Consider the following 17,141-nt stretch of genomic DNA (forward strand, 5'->3'; position numbering starts at 1 on the left):
CGAGAGTAAGCCATTCGCCCCATCTTGCTCGTTGGTTGTTAGTAGCTTATTGATCCCAGAATCTCATCAAGCAGCTTCTTGAAGGATACCAGGGTGTCAGCTTCAACAACATTACTGGGGAGTTGATTCCAGACCCTCACAGTTCTCTGTTTAAAAAAGTGCCTCCTATTTTCTGTTCTGAATGCCCCTTTGTCTAATCTCCATTTGTGACCCCTGGTCCTTGTTTTTTTTTTCAGGTCAAAAAAGTCCCCTGGGTCGGCATTGTCAATACCTTTTAGAATTTTGAATGCTTGAATTAGGTCGCCGCGTAGTCTTCTTTGTTCAAGACTGAACAGATTCAATTCTTTTAGCCTGTCTGCATATGACATGCCTTTTAAGCCCAGAATAATTCTGGTCGCTCTTCTTCGCACTCTTTCTAGAGCAGCAATATCTTTTTTATAGCGAGGTGACCAGAACTGAACACAATATTCAAGATGAGGTCTTACTAGTGCATTGTACAGTTTAAACATTACTTCCCTTTAGTAAGACCTCATCTATAATATTGTGTTCAGTTCTGGTTACCTCACTACAAAAACTATATTGCTGCTCTAGAAAGAGTGCAAAGAAAAACAACCAGAATTATTCCTGGTTTAAAAGGCATGTAATATACAGACAGGCTTAAAGAACTGAATCTATTCAGTCTTGAACAAAGAAGACTACGCAGCAATCTGATTCAAGCATTCAAAATTCTAAAACGTATTGACAATGTCGACCCAACGGACTTTTTCGACCTGAAAAAAGAAACAAGGACCAGGGGTCACAAATGGAGATTAGATAAAGGGGCATTCAGAACAAAAAATAGGAGGCACTTTTTTACACAGAGAATTGTGAGGGTCTGGAACCAACTCCCCTGTAATGTTGTTGAGGCTGACACCCTGGGATCCTTAATGAAATTCTGGGATCAATAAGCTACTAACAACTAAACGAGCAAGTCTTATGTTCTTATGTTCTAGTTAAACGGATTCCACTGATTGTGCAATTAGTACTTCTGAAGTTGCTCATTACCAGGTTCTTTCCTTTGTAGAAGTCATTTCACTGAAATGCTGTGGCTAGTTAAGAAGCCTCACCATCCCAAGCTATTTACAAATGAATGGGCACCATGCAAACCAAACTTTTCCCACTCATTCAGCTTCATGAAAACCTTCCACTTGGTGTTTACGCAGCTCGCAAACAAATATTGACCCACGCAAATGAGTTATTCAGAGCAATTACTGAAGGACAGCTAGTCTGGATGGGCAAAAAAAACAAAGCACAAGGCCCAAATACATGAGCACCTGGAGCCTACCTTACCGTTGTCATGGTTGTGTCATCTTTCCTGGGCGTGAGCTCCTCAAAGACGCGCAGGCTATAGAAGCCCACTACAGAAGACACCATTAGATAGCTGTGAAAATCAAGGACAAATAAAAACAAGACTGGGGCAACATACTAATGCAACAGATCTATTTAAAGTTCTATTTATCTTCTTCAAAACAAAACAAGTGTTAGAGCCAGTAATCCACAGCCTTGTCCCACCCTTGATTAGTAACACAGTCCTGTCACCAGACCCTAGAGAGGCAAGAGCACAGAACACAACAGAAAGGATACAAAATCAGGACGATTTCAAGTGCTGCTCCCACAAATCCAAACGTGGACAAGGAAGCACTTCCTATCCCCCGCTCCTGAAAAAAAGAGAGAATCCGTGAAAACCAACAACAGTAAAAGAGGGAACAAAGCCATGGTTCTTTTTACTTTTTTTTTTTTTTTTTTTTCAGCAAAAGCACAAACCCAGCCCCTGTCCAGTTGAAATGATCAGTTAATATAATGGTAACTCACACAGCTGTTTTGACAAAATAAAACAATATAAAAGCAACATGTGTGCTCTGTGCAGTATGTCTCAAGTCACAAATCATATAGAATGTCAAATGACTGGTATACATTTTTACAGAGAACACAGCTCTGCACCACAATATCTGAACGTGTCCTGTCCTTATTCTAGAAAACTAGAATAGGTCATAGGACTGTAGAACCCCTATATGGCAGCAGTGCTGAGGCAAAAGTCCAGGGTACAGTTAGTTTCCAGAACACTGAAAATACCAAGTCGGCATCTAACATGGCTGTGAAATATTAGCAGTTAAAATAGCAGCTTACAAAACATATAAGCTCCTCTCACAGGGATGCTTAAAATGGTTACCCAAGATCGTTTCCTAAGACAGACTCCTTGGCACTGTCTGCCGTTTACATTACACAACTTGGCTCTTTATTTCTGGGATTATCACGCAAACCTGCACATTCAGAAGTGTCCATGGTGCTCAAACCCACAAGAACCAAAAGGGGAGCAGCTTCTTTTGATGCATCGGCATGAAGCTAAAAATTAATTTTGTGTTTTTTTTTTTTTTAAGTTCTTTGTTGTAGCTGTATATTTATTGAATTTGAACATGTTCTTTCACGTCTTCCTGCAACTATCATCTTATTACTCAGATATGAAACGCAGGTTGCTGTTTTTGAGACAGCACAAAAGATCAGACACCTCTTGCCAACAAAGAATCTGAATATACTTTAAGCTCTCAAAGATGTCTGGCAATAAAGGGCAAACAAACTTGATTTTCTCATATTAAGCTCAACATATTCAGAAGTAATTGCCCTGGAAGTTGGGTAATCGAGTTGCATGCACAAGTGAAATGTCTACAGTGAGCTTTACAACCATCTTGAAAAGGCACTCTGCTAGGAACACAACAATGAAGGGATTTACTTTCCAATAAATGACGTTAAACAAAATCGTGTGGTGATGACACAAACAGGAACTAATTAATCACACTCTTTAAAAGGTACAAAATCTACCTGCAGGAGACATTACATAAAGATGGTCATTTTAGAAAGGTTTTAAATGAGCGAGTTGGACATATTCTGCACTCAAAAAAGTGGGCAAAAATGTATTTAAAAAATAAATAAATAAAATACAAAAATTACATTACGCATCCATTCAAGCGGTAATCTTGATGACATTTGTTATATATTCAATATATGGTATCAAATGAGTTAGTCATTCCTAAAATACAGCCTCCAATAGAACTTGCATGATCAGTCACTGCTCTTAGTTACAAGCAGTGAAACGCTTTTGTTATTGACTATTGTGTTATTACACTGGCAACAGCAACAGACTGAATGACATACAATACAAACCAAAGGACCTCAGTACTCTAAGCAGACTGTGTAAATGTATGTATTTTTATCAATTTAAAAAATATAACATTCAAATACAGACATGACAAATAATTAGTTTTCTTTTCTTTATATAATATAATATAATGTGCGCGCACACAAACACACACACACACACACACACACACAGGTATATGGATTACCAGTCTCTCTTTTTTTATTTCTCAAAACAGCAAAAACACAAAAATGTTCACCTCCAATCCGATTACCTTTCACGAACTCTAGGCAGTGCATGAACAACTAAGAAAACACAGCAACATGTCGGGTTAAGATGGTTATCAAACGGAGAGCTCTATTGATTAGCTTTAAAGAGGACACCTCAGACACATGACAGTAGATCAGAGCAATGGAATGCATCCAGCTCTTCAAACATATAACCATTTAGCAAACAGCGCTGTCAAGAAGCTGACATCACTTATGACATGTGTAATTTAGGGGATTTTCTCACATGGGTCATGCCAAAAAAAATATAGTTAAATAAACTAAAAAAATGGAATGTTCGGTACAGGCACTGCAGAGAGACAGAAATAAGACCTATTCTGTTTCAATTACAAAAGGTTCCCATGGACCCCTGAGTTCTAGATGCAGCCTGAAACAGATGCGTTTACTGTAAGGAAGGAACTCAAAGGAGCTCCACTTACCATCTGGATTTGCAACAAACCAAAATGACTAGATCTATGGCACCGTGAAATCTGAATGCAATGGCCCTGAATAAGATACACTTAATACAAATAAAAAATCGTTTCCGTTTTATTTATTTTTTCATTAACATCTGAATTATCGTAGAATCACACTCCAGCGAGATGTTTTTACAACGCATGCAATAAAAAAAATTAACCATTAAATGAATATGTAAAGCTTCTTAATACAAATACGGAATGTGGAACACGCTGTACAATTTTAAACACACAACACATTTTGCGCTTACAGATTCCTAACTAATGCCAAGTATATATTTGACTGAACACATTACGCTTTGTGTACATTTTGCAAATCAATAACATGTCTAGTGTTTGATCTGCAAGGTACTGTGAAATGATTCTTAATGGTAAAAAACAAAAAACAACCTTCTGACGCTGATGAAATATCTGATAAGAAAAGAAAAATCTTAAATCAGATAATATACAACTTCTGGCTTTTTAACTTCAATGCATTTAAGCATACCCGGTATTTAAACAAAGTTTCAAAACAAGCAGAGTCACACCATAATGAACTGGTCAGCATTGTGTTTAACAGAGAGAACAGCACACGCTGTGTGCCTTTGTGTTATTTACCTTTGATCCCCTTGGCATTGCAGTTTCATCAACTAACAAATAGAGGATGTTGAACACAACCAGAAGGACTGAAATGGTCTGTAATAGAAAAATTTAAAAGAGTTGGTCATATTAACAGAACACATTTAAACTAAAATGACTTAATGGTTCCAGCAAAGTCACTAACCCTTGAACATTAAACTACAAATGCATGAAAATAAAGAAAAATAAAGAAACCCCCCCCCCAAACCATCCGACTATAGCGACCTTTTCCGCCACGCAGCCTTAAATTACAAAGTGTACCCTATCAATAGGACACCTCTACTTACATAGGATATCTTGCCATTCAAAAAAGAGTAAGAAAAAAATAACAATAAATTGCTTACTGTTCCAGCCAAGAGTATTAACATGACAACAGGATACACCAAATTCTTCTCCCATGCGGAAGCTTTCTTCCGCCTTTCTGTAGGAGAAGAGGAACATATTTCAGACTTTCTCGCGGGAGGTATGCAGTAACAAAGAGGTTTACACATTGAGAACTTTGTGAATTTATGTATCAGATGTCAGACCTAATATTCGGTGATCTTACCAGACCAGGTTCTAATGTCCAAAGTAATTGAATATTTCACAGTACAAATGGGCAATGATGTCAGCCTCAAACACCTAGAGTTCAGGATTGAAGTAGTAGAATCGAAGAGCTTCAAACTGGAATGTACAAGACACTTTGACTGTACAGTAATTCAAAAGCTTCAAGTCCCTTCTGCCTCCCAAAACAAATATATTATCATTGTGACAGTAACATGCATAACATACATAACCCGATAATGCTGTAAATAGGAATCAGAGCTACCATCATCAGTGACGGTGCATGAAATGATACTTGACCAATGGCCAAATGGCCAGGTGGAATTACAATGGGCATTTTGGAAACCCGCCTTCCAAGAGTGCAACACTAGATGGGGTCGACCAGGGCCAGTTCGTCCCTGGAATTTGATACATTTTAACAAAACCAAACCAAAGAGAGCAGCATCACTGGTACCAATATCAGTAAAAAGAAAGTACAACGTGAGTACCAATCCCTGCTTTTCTTATGACCGACGGGTTTTCAATGGGGACTTCATTCCTTCATGTCACTTTAGGAAGTTGACCTGGAAGTACAGCATTGCTGTATCTGCAAGAAGCATCTGATAAATATTTTTCTACAATATCGTACAATAAATTACTAAATAAAACAAAAATTCAACTTTACCATAATGTGTCCATTTATCATATTGGAGAATCCGGACACCAACACAACTATAGCAATATATATTAGGTAATATTTACTGGAATTATTTTGTTTGCACCATGTACTTAATAAACATCACTGAAAAGTTTTGTCTAATCTCTTAAGTGCCACAAAAAAAAAAACTCCATGGATCCCGTGGATCAGAACAATCAACACTGCCAAAGTTTTGGGTCTAAAACGTCTCTTAAAGGTGCCACAACTCTCGGCCACTACGCTATGTAGGTAATCCCCCCCCACAAGAGCTCGGGCCCCGGGGCCCAACAACCCCCCCGACCACCACAATGCGCCACTTCCACCCAAGGCTCAGATGTACAGTTTCCTTAATTAAAAATATAGCTAAAAGGATTCTAGAAAAAAAAAAAAGAACAAATGAATTCCGCCTCTGACCGAAGAAAACAACTCCCTTCATAAACAATAATATTCAAAGAGACATGGCTGCTTTAATACCCAACTTGACTACGCTTCGTGGATAGTAAGAATCGGCTCACCCAGTTTATTTAATACCCATCTTGGCTATGCTTCGTGGATAGTAAGAATCGGCTCACCCAGTTTATTTAATACCCATCTTGGCTATGCTTCATGGATAGTAAGAATGCTTCGTAAGCTCACCCAGTTTATTTAATACCCATCTTGGCTATGCTTCATGGATAGTAAGAATCGGCTCACCCAGTTTATTTAATACCCATCTTGGCTATGCTTCGTGGATAGTAAGAAACATCTCACCCAGTTTATTTAATACCTATCTTGGCTATGCTTCGTGGATAATAAGAATCGGCTCACCCAGTTTATTTAATACCCATCGTGGCTATGCTTCGTGGACAGTAAGAAACGGCTCACCCAGTTTATTTTTCATGCTTCTTACGCTGTCCAGCTCCTGTTGCAGATCTACTGGGTTGTATTGGAAATGTGAGGTCACCCCTAAAAAAAAAAAATCCATCAACACAATGTTAACATACTATACATACCAAAAACCCCAAAAAACACACAAACCCTGGCAAGTAAATGATATTAGGAGGGTAGATATAAACACAGTCTACCTTAAAGACATGCCAATATGAACTAACTTCTAATACAGTGAGCAAAACAGTGTGCTAACTCCTAACACAATGAGCAAAACAGTGTGCTAACTTCTCATACAGTGAGCAAAACAGTGTGCTAACTTCTCATACAGTGAGCAAAACAGTGTGCTAACTTCTCATACAGAGAGCAAAACAGTGTGCTAACTTCTCATACAGTGAGCAAAACAGTGTGCTAACTTTTCATACAGTGAGCAAAACACTGTGTGGACACATTTAATTAGATTACAGATAGAAAAACAGACAGACATATACTAGATGAACTACTGTATTGCACGTACAAGGTTCTGTTTGAATATAATTGCATAAATAACTTCATTTATTATAGTATGGTTTAGTCTTTTCAACACCATCCCTCTTAGTCCTGTTTTTAAAAAAGACATGGTCTGGGTTTCCACTTGTCTTTTTTTTTTTTTTTTTTTTTTTTTTTTTTTAAGTACAAAACAAACCCGTACTTTCTTGTGGGATTTTGTACACACCTATTAAAAACTCAGATCCTGTTCTAGGGGCCCCGACAGATTGATAATCCCCCTTTAATGGATTATACTATGATTTCAAACATGGATACAAAACGAGTCGTGTCAGAGCTGTCTAGCGAACAGCTCTTGTGGTAGACACTACATGCTTCGACTCGTCAGGAAAAAATAGAAAGGGATTCTCCAGGAAAACCACAAAGCAGCTCATTTAAGGTTAATGTATGTGTTATACTCTGTTTTTCTTCCAGCCCTGAAGTATGGTTTGAGTCCTCAAAGTAAAGTGGAAGAGTATCTATTTGCATCCCCTCCGGGGGATTGGCAGAGCAACACCAATTAGTTCAGTGTTGCGCTGTTACTAGCGTGCAATAAAAATAACGCCTTCTTTGTTACAGAGGTGAAGAGCCAATAACTTCGATCAAAAGTCTTTTTTCATCCTACCACACCCCGTCTCCTTGGATTCAGGGGGAAGAAATACAAAAAATGTCAAGTAACTACCAGCACTTTGTCTTATTAGTATATTGGCTAAATTTTGCAACCACTAACGCAAATTAGGACTGGTAAGACCTATATCATAAAACAGTGAAAATGTAGGACAGGATATGCTATTGTTTTGTTCCGTTTGTGTTTGAAGGAATAAGTCATATTGTTACCCCCAAGCATTGGTCTGCCAAACTTTGCAGCTATTGTATCGCCCTATTGCGCGGTCTCATTAAAAAATAGAAATCAAAGCACCTATTAGGAAGTGAAATGCAGTCATTGTTTGTTTAGTGACTTGATGTAAGAACCTGGATTGCACTTGTCATATCTATGATCAATTGATTTACTGATATGCATTCTCGGTCGTATTAAAAAGTACAGATGCACAGACGGAAGGAGGTATTGAAAATTCACAGACATTCTCCGAGCAATAATTCCCAGCTCTTGATACAGTATTACAAAAAATAAAAAACTGTCAAAAAGAAAACCCAATTGCAGTTTACTCAGATAGGGGACAATGAACAGTGGCATAGAAACGTGAGGTAATTTGTAAAATTTGTTGGGGTTTTGGTTGGTTTCATGTTATGCGATCTCAATGGATGTCTATGACATCAATTTCTCCTTTTAAATTCCACCCTTTAAGGGGTTACATCATGTAATATTCCAGAATACTTTTCCTAATCGGTTTTAATTGATGTGGTTTTTGCAAAAGCTCACGTAATAATTATTATGCCAACCAATAACTGCTTATACTTTCACCAGAGTCGAGCGATTCAATATTATCAGTATGTGCTAAAATAAAAAAAACAACAGCAGTCCAAAAAAGCCTTCAATACTATGCGCATGTAAGACCTAGTTACAAATACATGATTTTTTCACTTCTCCTTTGCAGTTCTGTATAGGCAAAACTGTGTGAACAGCCATGAACAGGACATAATAAAAGTAATAAACATCCACTGTTGTTTGACATATCATTAGCCACGGTCCATCATGTATGCAATGCAAAAATGGATGAGTGAATGCTCTGAAGCACATAATCTGACACTGATGTGTAATAAACCAGTTACTACAGCAGACAGAACCATGTTCTAAGCTTTTCTATCATTAATAGAATGATTGCATAATAAACAATGCAATCTGGTAGCTGAAAAAAGACATTTAGAACAGGGCTGTCAAATTCCACTTTACTTTTTTATACAGTATAAACCATGGATTCACGCATGGTCTTTATATAATACATGTAACCTTGCATAATCTTTCAATTACCCCTCAAAAGAAATACGCTAAAGGACCTGGGTCTGAATTGTGCACATGTTTTATTAAAACCTTGCCTCACTGTATTACTGAGTAGTCTCAATCAATGCAAGTGTGCACCTTCACCAGCAGCATGAAGCATGGTCCCTGGAGTAGCGGGAACTTGATCAGAAGTGTAATCTCGATTTACACTCTGGCAATGGGGCAGCTGCACAGAGGGACAATGTGCTGAAAGAAGTGTCTACTGATCAAAGTTAAAGCCTGTTCTGATCTTGGAAGCTTGGAGGATATTAAGCCAGTAATGTTGTTGCTGTTGTTTTAGCATGAGAGGCAGGTGTGCACTGTACACAAAGGCATGGATCTGGGGTAGTGCAGCTTCACCATACTCTATTCTAGCTACAGTATGCACTGCAGAAATGTTAAACACATGTAAAAGCCTGACATGTTACTTATATATTGTATGCCTACAAAACATTTCTATCACTTTCATTTGCCAAAATATTGACCCTGAGGCTATTCTCTTCAGGCTGCATCGTGTTCAAATGTACCATATGCCTGGTTTCTATTGTGCAACTGGGATTGAGATGAAAGCGATTTGAAATCTGTCCCGTATGTTTCCATCAGCATCAGATTGACATCCACATGATTCGAACGGGGACTAGGCCAGTATGTGTTTTGAACACTCAACACTCCACTATTCCAGCAGTGTTATATCACTACTCATGTCAGTCCAGTTAATAGAGAAGCAGACAACAACATCACCCATCAACATAACAATCTAGCAGAGATGCCAATAGAGGCCAAAGCACGCTGAGCACACTGTACAGCATATCGTGATGTTTTCAAATGCAGGGAAAAGAAAACTCACAGTGGCAAAGAAAGATCAAACAAGGCCAGATAAAGAAGAGATTACAATTACTGCATCAGGCCTTCAAAGCATTGCAGCAAGCCAATCTTCTGTTGTTTGGTATTAAACGCAAATCTACCAAACAGAACTCCTATAGAGAATAAGTGTAGCCTACAAATAGTAAAGCAATCTCCTTTTCTTATCAACTGGGAAATCTTGCTTACCTCCGCGTTTTAAATACAAACTCGTCTCTTTATTTACTTACATCTGCACACTTGGTTGCTCGCTTGACTTGATATTAAAAAGTGTGTTTGGCTAGTGTCCCAATACTTCATATGCTATGTTTTTTTAGATGCAAGGAAGATGCCGGGATATCAAACACTAGTCTCTCTCTCTCTCTCTCTCTCTCTCTCTCTCTCTCTCTCTCTCTCCCTCCCTCCCTCCTCTCGAACAGTGCATCCTGCCGTATTCCCCATATTGTGATTCTGAACAGTGCAAAGGCTGGACTCTGCCACGGTTTGGGTAGTGCTGGGCAATCTACAGAATGTGGTGAGCACAGTCTGACAGGGCTAGCAAGTCAAGAGGAAATGACTTCCTTTTTAATGTAGAATACTTCTTACTGCGCATGTTTTTTCATTGGCTTTTTGAGAATACAATATGCATTCATTATTTCCATTATAGTAAACATCCTCCCATGGCAGCTTATATACTGTCAAAATATAGACTTGTATGACTAGCAATAAAAATACCCTTTATACTCACTAGAAGTCATTTATTGTTAAGCGTTCTGATTGTGTTGATGCAGTTATTATTTGAATGTCCTATTTTTCCAAATGCCTGCGCATGTTGAACAACCTGGATACGTGCCTTTAAAAAAATGAATCAGTTTGGAATTAAGTATTTCACACAAGTACAAAGAGTGAGCTTCACATCATTCTAAGTAACTGGAAGTGATCATTTGCAGAGCAGCACTAAGTTTATCGGATCATCATACAGAGAACATCGTAAGTGCATACAAAGGCTGCTAGCCTATCAAACCAGCAGATCAAAAGCTGTGTTGCAGACATGCCTGTGAACATGTACTATAAACACCAGGTTATTGTGGCAGTTTTTTGTGTTGCTTGTTTTGTTAATGCAGTTATATCGGAAATGTCAGATTTTTCTGAATGTCCCGACACAAACTGCGTATGTGCCAGTTTCTCAAATTGTAGCATGGGACTGAGTCCCTTTCAAACGGCAGCTGGGTTTGTAAAGCAGAACATACATACAGGCCAGAACTGTTTCCGGTACTGGGTGACAGCACATCAAACATGACAAATAAATGCTATAAAACCTAGTCTACCGCAATCTAGTTACAAAATGGTCAATGCTGGATAAAGGTATGTAAAAACCACAAACAATCTAAACAGAGAGGAGTATTCTAGGCACTCAATTAATAAACCTAGCCGCAACACTGCCAGAAAAACACCGGGGGAGCACATGTGTCCTATTTTTATTTATTTATTTTAAAACTTGTGTTCATTAAATTTTTGCTTTTAAACAATTCAAACAGAACAAAATATATATAACATTAGTATTGAGATACACAGGATTATAAATTATAGTACTTAAATATCAGAATAACAATAGTGTCATCTCAATAAAAGAGAAATTATATATATATATATATATATATATATATATATATATATATATATATATATATATATATACACACACACACACACACACACACACACCTATAACCACCCCACCCCCCAAATAAATAAATAAATAAATAAATAGAAAATTGGGGTTACAAGGAAAATAAAACTTCTTATAGAGTGACTCGTAAATTATTTATACTGTTTAGACTGAAGAACAATTCCCAGTACTCTCCTTGGTATACTTTCTTTTCCAAATCAACTCTTATGTGCGATCATACAGGTCCTGTCAAGTCATTAGCGGGCTTCTAGATAGTACTTATGTAATGCGATACATGGATAATATAACACGCAGACATCAGGATCTCTATAAACAGCTAACAATATGTGTCTTTACTCACGCATAGGATCAGCATAATTTCTGCAACTCAAAAATTGTATGAAAGGTTCCCAGATATCCTTAAAGCATCCTGATTTCCCCTTTATTATGTATGTTATTTTTTCCATTGCAAGACATAAGGACAGTTCCATTAACCATGGGCCCTCTCTTGGTCTATTCGTATCCCTCCAATGCAAGGCAATGTGAGGTTATTGAGATAAATAATCAATAACCTCACACCAACACCTCAGGACAAGCCCACAAACAAAAGACTAAAGTTCCCCTCTCCAGCCCGCATTTCACACAGCTATCAGGAATATCTGAATTAAATCGATAGAGTTTTGAAGGGGTAATATATGTCTGCATGATCCAATTGTATTGCAGCAATTTATACTGAGTATTAATCGCTTGGGATTGGGCTTTAGAACAGATCTCACTCCACTCTATTATGGAAATATGTACAGATAAGTCTTCACTCCAGGCGAATCGTCTGGACTCTGAGGACTCCTCCGATTTAAAGAAATAAGAACATAAGAAAGTTTACAAACGAGAGGAGGCCATTCGGCCCATCTTGCTCGTTTGGTTGTTAGTAGCTAATTGATCCCAGAATCTCATCAAGCAGCTTCTTGAAGGATACCAGGGTGTCAGCTTCAACAACATTACTGGGGAGTTGATTCCAGACCCTCACGATTCTCTGTGTAAAAAAGTGCCTCCTATTTTCTGTTCTGAATGCCCCTTTATCTAATCTCCATTTGTGACCCCTGGTCCTTGTTTCTTTTTTCAGGTCGAAAAAGTCCCTTGGGTCGACATTGTCAATACCTTTTAGAATTTTGAATGCTTGAATTAGGTCGCCGTGTAGTCTTCTTTGTTCAAGACTGAACAGATTCAATTCTTTTAGCCTGTCTGCATATGACATGCCTTTTAAGCCCGGAATAATTCTGGTCGCTCTTCTTTGCACTCTTTCTAGAGCAGCAATATCTTTTTTATAGCGAGGTGACCAGAACTGAACACAATATTCAAGATGAGGTCTTACTAGTGCATTGTACAGTTTTAACATTACTTCCCTTTTCACAATGCATTCTTCTGTACCCTTCAACACTTTTCACAATGTATCCGAGCATCTTGTTAGCCTTTTTTTATAGCTTCCCCACATTGTCTAGATGAAGACATTTCTGAGTCAACAAAAACTCCTAGGTCTTTTTCATAGATTCCTTCTCCAATTTCAGTATCGCCCATATGATATTTATAATGTACATTTTTATTTCCTGCGTGCAGTACCTTACACTTTTCTCTATTAAATGTCATTTGCCATGTGTCTGCTCAGTTCTGAATCTTGTCTAGATCATTCTGAATGGCCTTTGCTGCTGCAACAGTGTTTGCCACGCCTCCTATTTTTGTGTCGTCTGCAAATTTAACAAGTTTGCTTACTATAGCGTGGGATTTCAAATGTATCTATTAGCTCTTCAAAGGACATTAGAGTATCATTCTTAAACAAGTCAGCAATTTTTTCAATCCCCCTATTGGCCCAAAGTTTAAATCCTGAGTCAGATTTTCCAGGTGTAAAATCATCACTCCTCCAAATTTGAGAGAAACATGACACTCGTGACTCTTCACCCAGATATTTCTGTACCTCATGCCAAACACCGACTGTGGTCCTGACAGAGGGGTTCGAGGTTTGTTTTTTCAGTTTCCTAACATTGGCTGAGTAAAGGTACATATATAGAGGCGTGTCTGAAACAGAAAGCATTTCAACTGATACCCAGGGCAGAGGTTCACTGAGTGACAACCAGCACATAGCAGCTCTCAACTGTGCTGCCCAGTAATACCATAGTAAATTAGGGAGTTGAAGCCCCCCCCCCCCCCCTCCCCCCCGCCCCTCCCATATGGCAAATATAATAGAGTTAAGCGGAGCCTAGAACACTTTTTATTCCAAATAAACTTTACTAATAGGCATTTCACACGTGTCCTATTTTAATACTACAAGTAGAGTAGTAAAGACGCATTTACTATATCTCACTTTCAGTTCATTTTGCTTATGACTTGGAATATTCCCAGGTACGTAAAACCTCTCCAAATCGCTCTATAACATTTCTGTTTGAATCCATGTGAAATGTATTCTTGAACAGAACATTTATAAATGTACCTGCAAATTGAAGTCTGAAATTCTGAAAGGTTCAAAATGAACCATGTACTGTAAAACTGTGAAGCACATGTGTGTATGTTACTGGAAATGCATTGGAGGTGAAATTATTAAAGAGCTATATTATTAAGACTGGAACGATGCCTCCTTTTTTACCATCAAAACAGCTGATACATCGATGCATCAACCAAGAGAAATTGTATTATTTTATATTGTTTCGTGTTTTATGAAATAAAAATGGGTAAAGTAACCGTGGGAAGACGTAACTCAAACGCAGATTGAACAGCAGCAGTGCTTTTTTTAAAGAGAGCAAGTTGGATTAATACCAAAAGAATGAATACAGCAAAATAAAAAAATAAACACTTTATCTTAAAAGAGAAATCTAACCAGGGCTAGGGCTTGGTCACAATGTCATTTATATTACATTGTTTACTATTGTTCACTTTGTATATAATGCAACGTGGCACACATCTGGTTGTTCAGTAAAATAGTATAAAAAGGTATACTACTACAATACTGAATTTTCTTCTTACAAGTAATAGCAATTTTGTTTTTAAAAACTTTATATTACAAAGTTGGGGAATAAAACAGTCAAGAGTCTTTAATGCCTTATTAAAATGATGTCACTCATCAATGTCAATTAATTGACTTTCTCAGTGTTCCCTCACACCCAATGAGCTATTCGCTTTCCAGGAATGTGTTGGCATATTTGCGGTGACGTACCGTTTAATCTCCTTTGAAGTGCTTCCTCTTGTAAATGGATGCAGTAAATCTGCTCATCCAGGTCTTCCAGAATCTGAAAGTTGAAATGAGACAGAAATGGCAGTAGCTGCATCCCTGTGCTTGTCAGGTTGTATGAACTGCTATGTGCAGCCAAGGAGTTGCAGCCCTTGACAAAAGAGAATGCAACACCCAAGGTCAGAAGTATCACCCCCCTTGACCCCAGCCAGGTGGGCAGATGCTGCCGCGGTGCCAATTAGACACTGATATATCTCTCATGCTCCAGATCCCCAGGCCTTGATGGCTGATTTAGCATGAGTGCGTCATGGTTTCTGATATGCAGGAAACAGCTTGCTCATGCAGTCTGAACAGACTGCAGAACTGTTACGCCCTTCAGGACACGGTCACTCGCTGTCATTCTGGTTTTCAGCTGGATTTAAATCTAGTCCTTAAGAGGAAAAGCAAAGGAACTGGGTGCAGCTTATCTAAAGCATCACCTACAGTACCATATTCTCTAGCAATATGCTGTGATACTCTGATTAAAGGGTTGGGTGTGTAGTCATCACTGCACAGCTTCCATATCAGTACAATGTTGTTTCCATATTAGAATGTACTGTTTTCAAAAGGCACACACATTGTTTTGGTTTCTTGTCTACAAAGTCACAATAGCGTTGCTGATGTAGACACTCATATTTTCTGAAGAACTCAATGAATCTGTTAGATAAAGGAGTACAGATTCTTGTTGGTCATCTAATATTTTTCAGCCATATTCAACTACAGCTTCATAAGCTTGGCTACTGGAGTTCTGTCAAAATGATGGTAATAATGGGGGTGGGAGAAATAAAGAAGCAAACAGCACCATAGAACCATTTCAAGAATATCAAACCATATATAGCAAAGGTTACAAGAAAGCTCTGATGCAGAGCACAAGCAATATTATTAACCAGCAAGAACAGAGCTGTGCATGGTCTGGCTACTTACTGATGGCTTTACCAGCAGCTGTCCCATGACTGTAAACATCCTGGAAAGGCCCACAGGTGTGCATACTGAACACATCAAAAGATGAGAACAGAAAAGAACAGGCAATATTTAGGTTTTCAAAACCAACTTTCATGCAACCATTAAATCACAGGGCACTACCTTATTAAAAAGGTAGATTCAAGTTATAGGCTGAAATTAAGATTTATGTAGGTTCGTAGAACAAAGCAAACCTTCATACATACTGTACATATATAGACTATGAGACCAAAACACATTACAACACTGAATACGCTGTTTCATGGAACCGAGCTTCTAATAATCAATCTGGCATTCTGTTACAATAGAAAGTAAATTAAATGAATTATTTCAAATTGTTTTCTGGGGATGTTGGCAAGATTCTTCATCAAAACACATACATACATATAATGCACACAATATCCACTAATGCCAGAAGAAGATAAAACAGGGGACTGTGCCTAGGTAAACGGAATGCATTGTGATAGACTGCTGTATACAAATATCATCACACTGCTTTTCTCAAAGCCACAGAACCCACCTTTGCTTTGACTATGAAAAATTCCTCTATTTAAAAGTATGCATTTCACTATAAGAGCAAACCAAAAGGACCATATTCTAAACAATTATAAAGGAATACTTACAAAGAAGCAGCAAACCCCCCATTAAAGAAATACAGGAATACAAATAAGGTAAGTAGAACTCCCAAAGATCTGGAAATGAAGAACACACACACACAAAAACACCTTAGAACAAGACTTAAGGTCCTTGCCAGACCACACTCCAGCTTCGTTATTCACAATACATTTTGATCTTGATGAAATAACTTGTTTTCTTGTAAACGTACATGTTTCTATGATGATGGGAATACGCAGAGACTATCTGCATAAGGAGATTTAAAATAAACTCTTACCATACAAGGATTCCATACTAGCTGCATCGTTGTCTATAAGAGCCGACGCTACCCAAACTATTCCCAGAATAAGCAACCCCAGCAGTATAAGCATCACAAATGTTTCCAGGACTCGAGCTTTAATGCCCTGAAAAACAAAAAGAGAAACATTGCATCTGTCATTGGCACCTTCTGAATACACGATTAATATTATACATGTCCACAAACATGTTGTGAGAGGAACTTACTTCGGAATGTATTTGCAACATAAAAGATGCAGGACCCCATTTAGTTTTTACGTGGATAAAATGTTGGTCTCAGTTATTTGAAGTTCACACATGCAGTCTTTGGTTTTCTAACCTGAATACTCTGATACCTCAAGTTGGCAGCAGCACCACGCTTAGCCTACGTATGCAAGGTTCAAAATTAACTTCTGCTGACACCTCGTACATTTAAACCTGAG

General features: G+C 38.1%; 1 protein-coding gene across 3 annotated transcripts in view; it reads right to left on the reverse strand.

Annotated features, from left to right (window-relative positions):
* Positions 1-17,141, reverse strand: part of LOC121310307 (limb region 1 protein homolog) — a 139,215-nt gene that overhangs the window by 90,552 nt on the left and 31,522 nt on the right. For all 3 annotated transcript variants that reach the window (XM_041243569.1, XM_041243568.1, XM_041243573.1), the window contains 9 exons: positions 16,700-16,826; positions 16,431-16,499; positions 15,772-15,836; positions 14,794-14,866; positions 6,616-6,696; positions 4,877-4,953; positions 4,512-4,589; positions 1,624-1,697; positions 1,330-1,420 (listed from right to left, as the gene is read on the reverse strand). In XM_041243569.1, the coding sequence (XP_041099503.1) occupies positions 1,330-1,420; positions 1,624-1,697; positions 4,512-4,589; positions 4,877-4,953; positions 6,616-6,696; positions 14,794-14,866; positions 15,772-15,836; positions 16,431-16,499; positions 16,700-16,826 (735 nt within the window). The remainder of the gene's footprint in view (positions 1-1,329; positions 1,421-1,623; positions 1,698-4,511; positions 4,590-4,876; positions 4,954-6,615; positions 6,697-14,793; positions 14,867-15,771; positions 15,837-16,430; positions 16,500-16,699; positions 16,827-17,141) is intronic.

Source organism: Polyodon spathula, chromosome 3, assembly GCF_017654505.1.
Source record: "Polyodon spathula isolate WHYD16114869_AA chromosome 3, ASM1765450v1, whole genome shotgun sequence".
Classification (NCBI taxonomy): Eukaryota; Metazoa; Chordata; class Actinopteri; order Acipenseriformes; family Polyodontidae; genus Polyodon; species Polyodon spathula.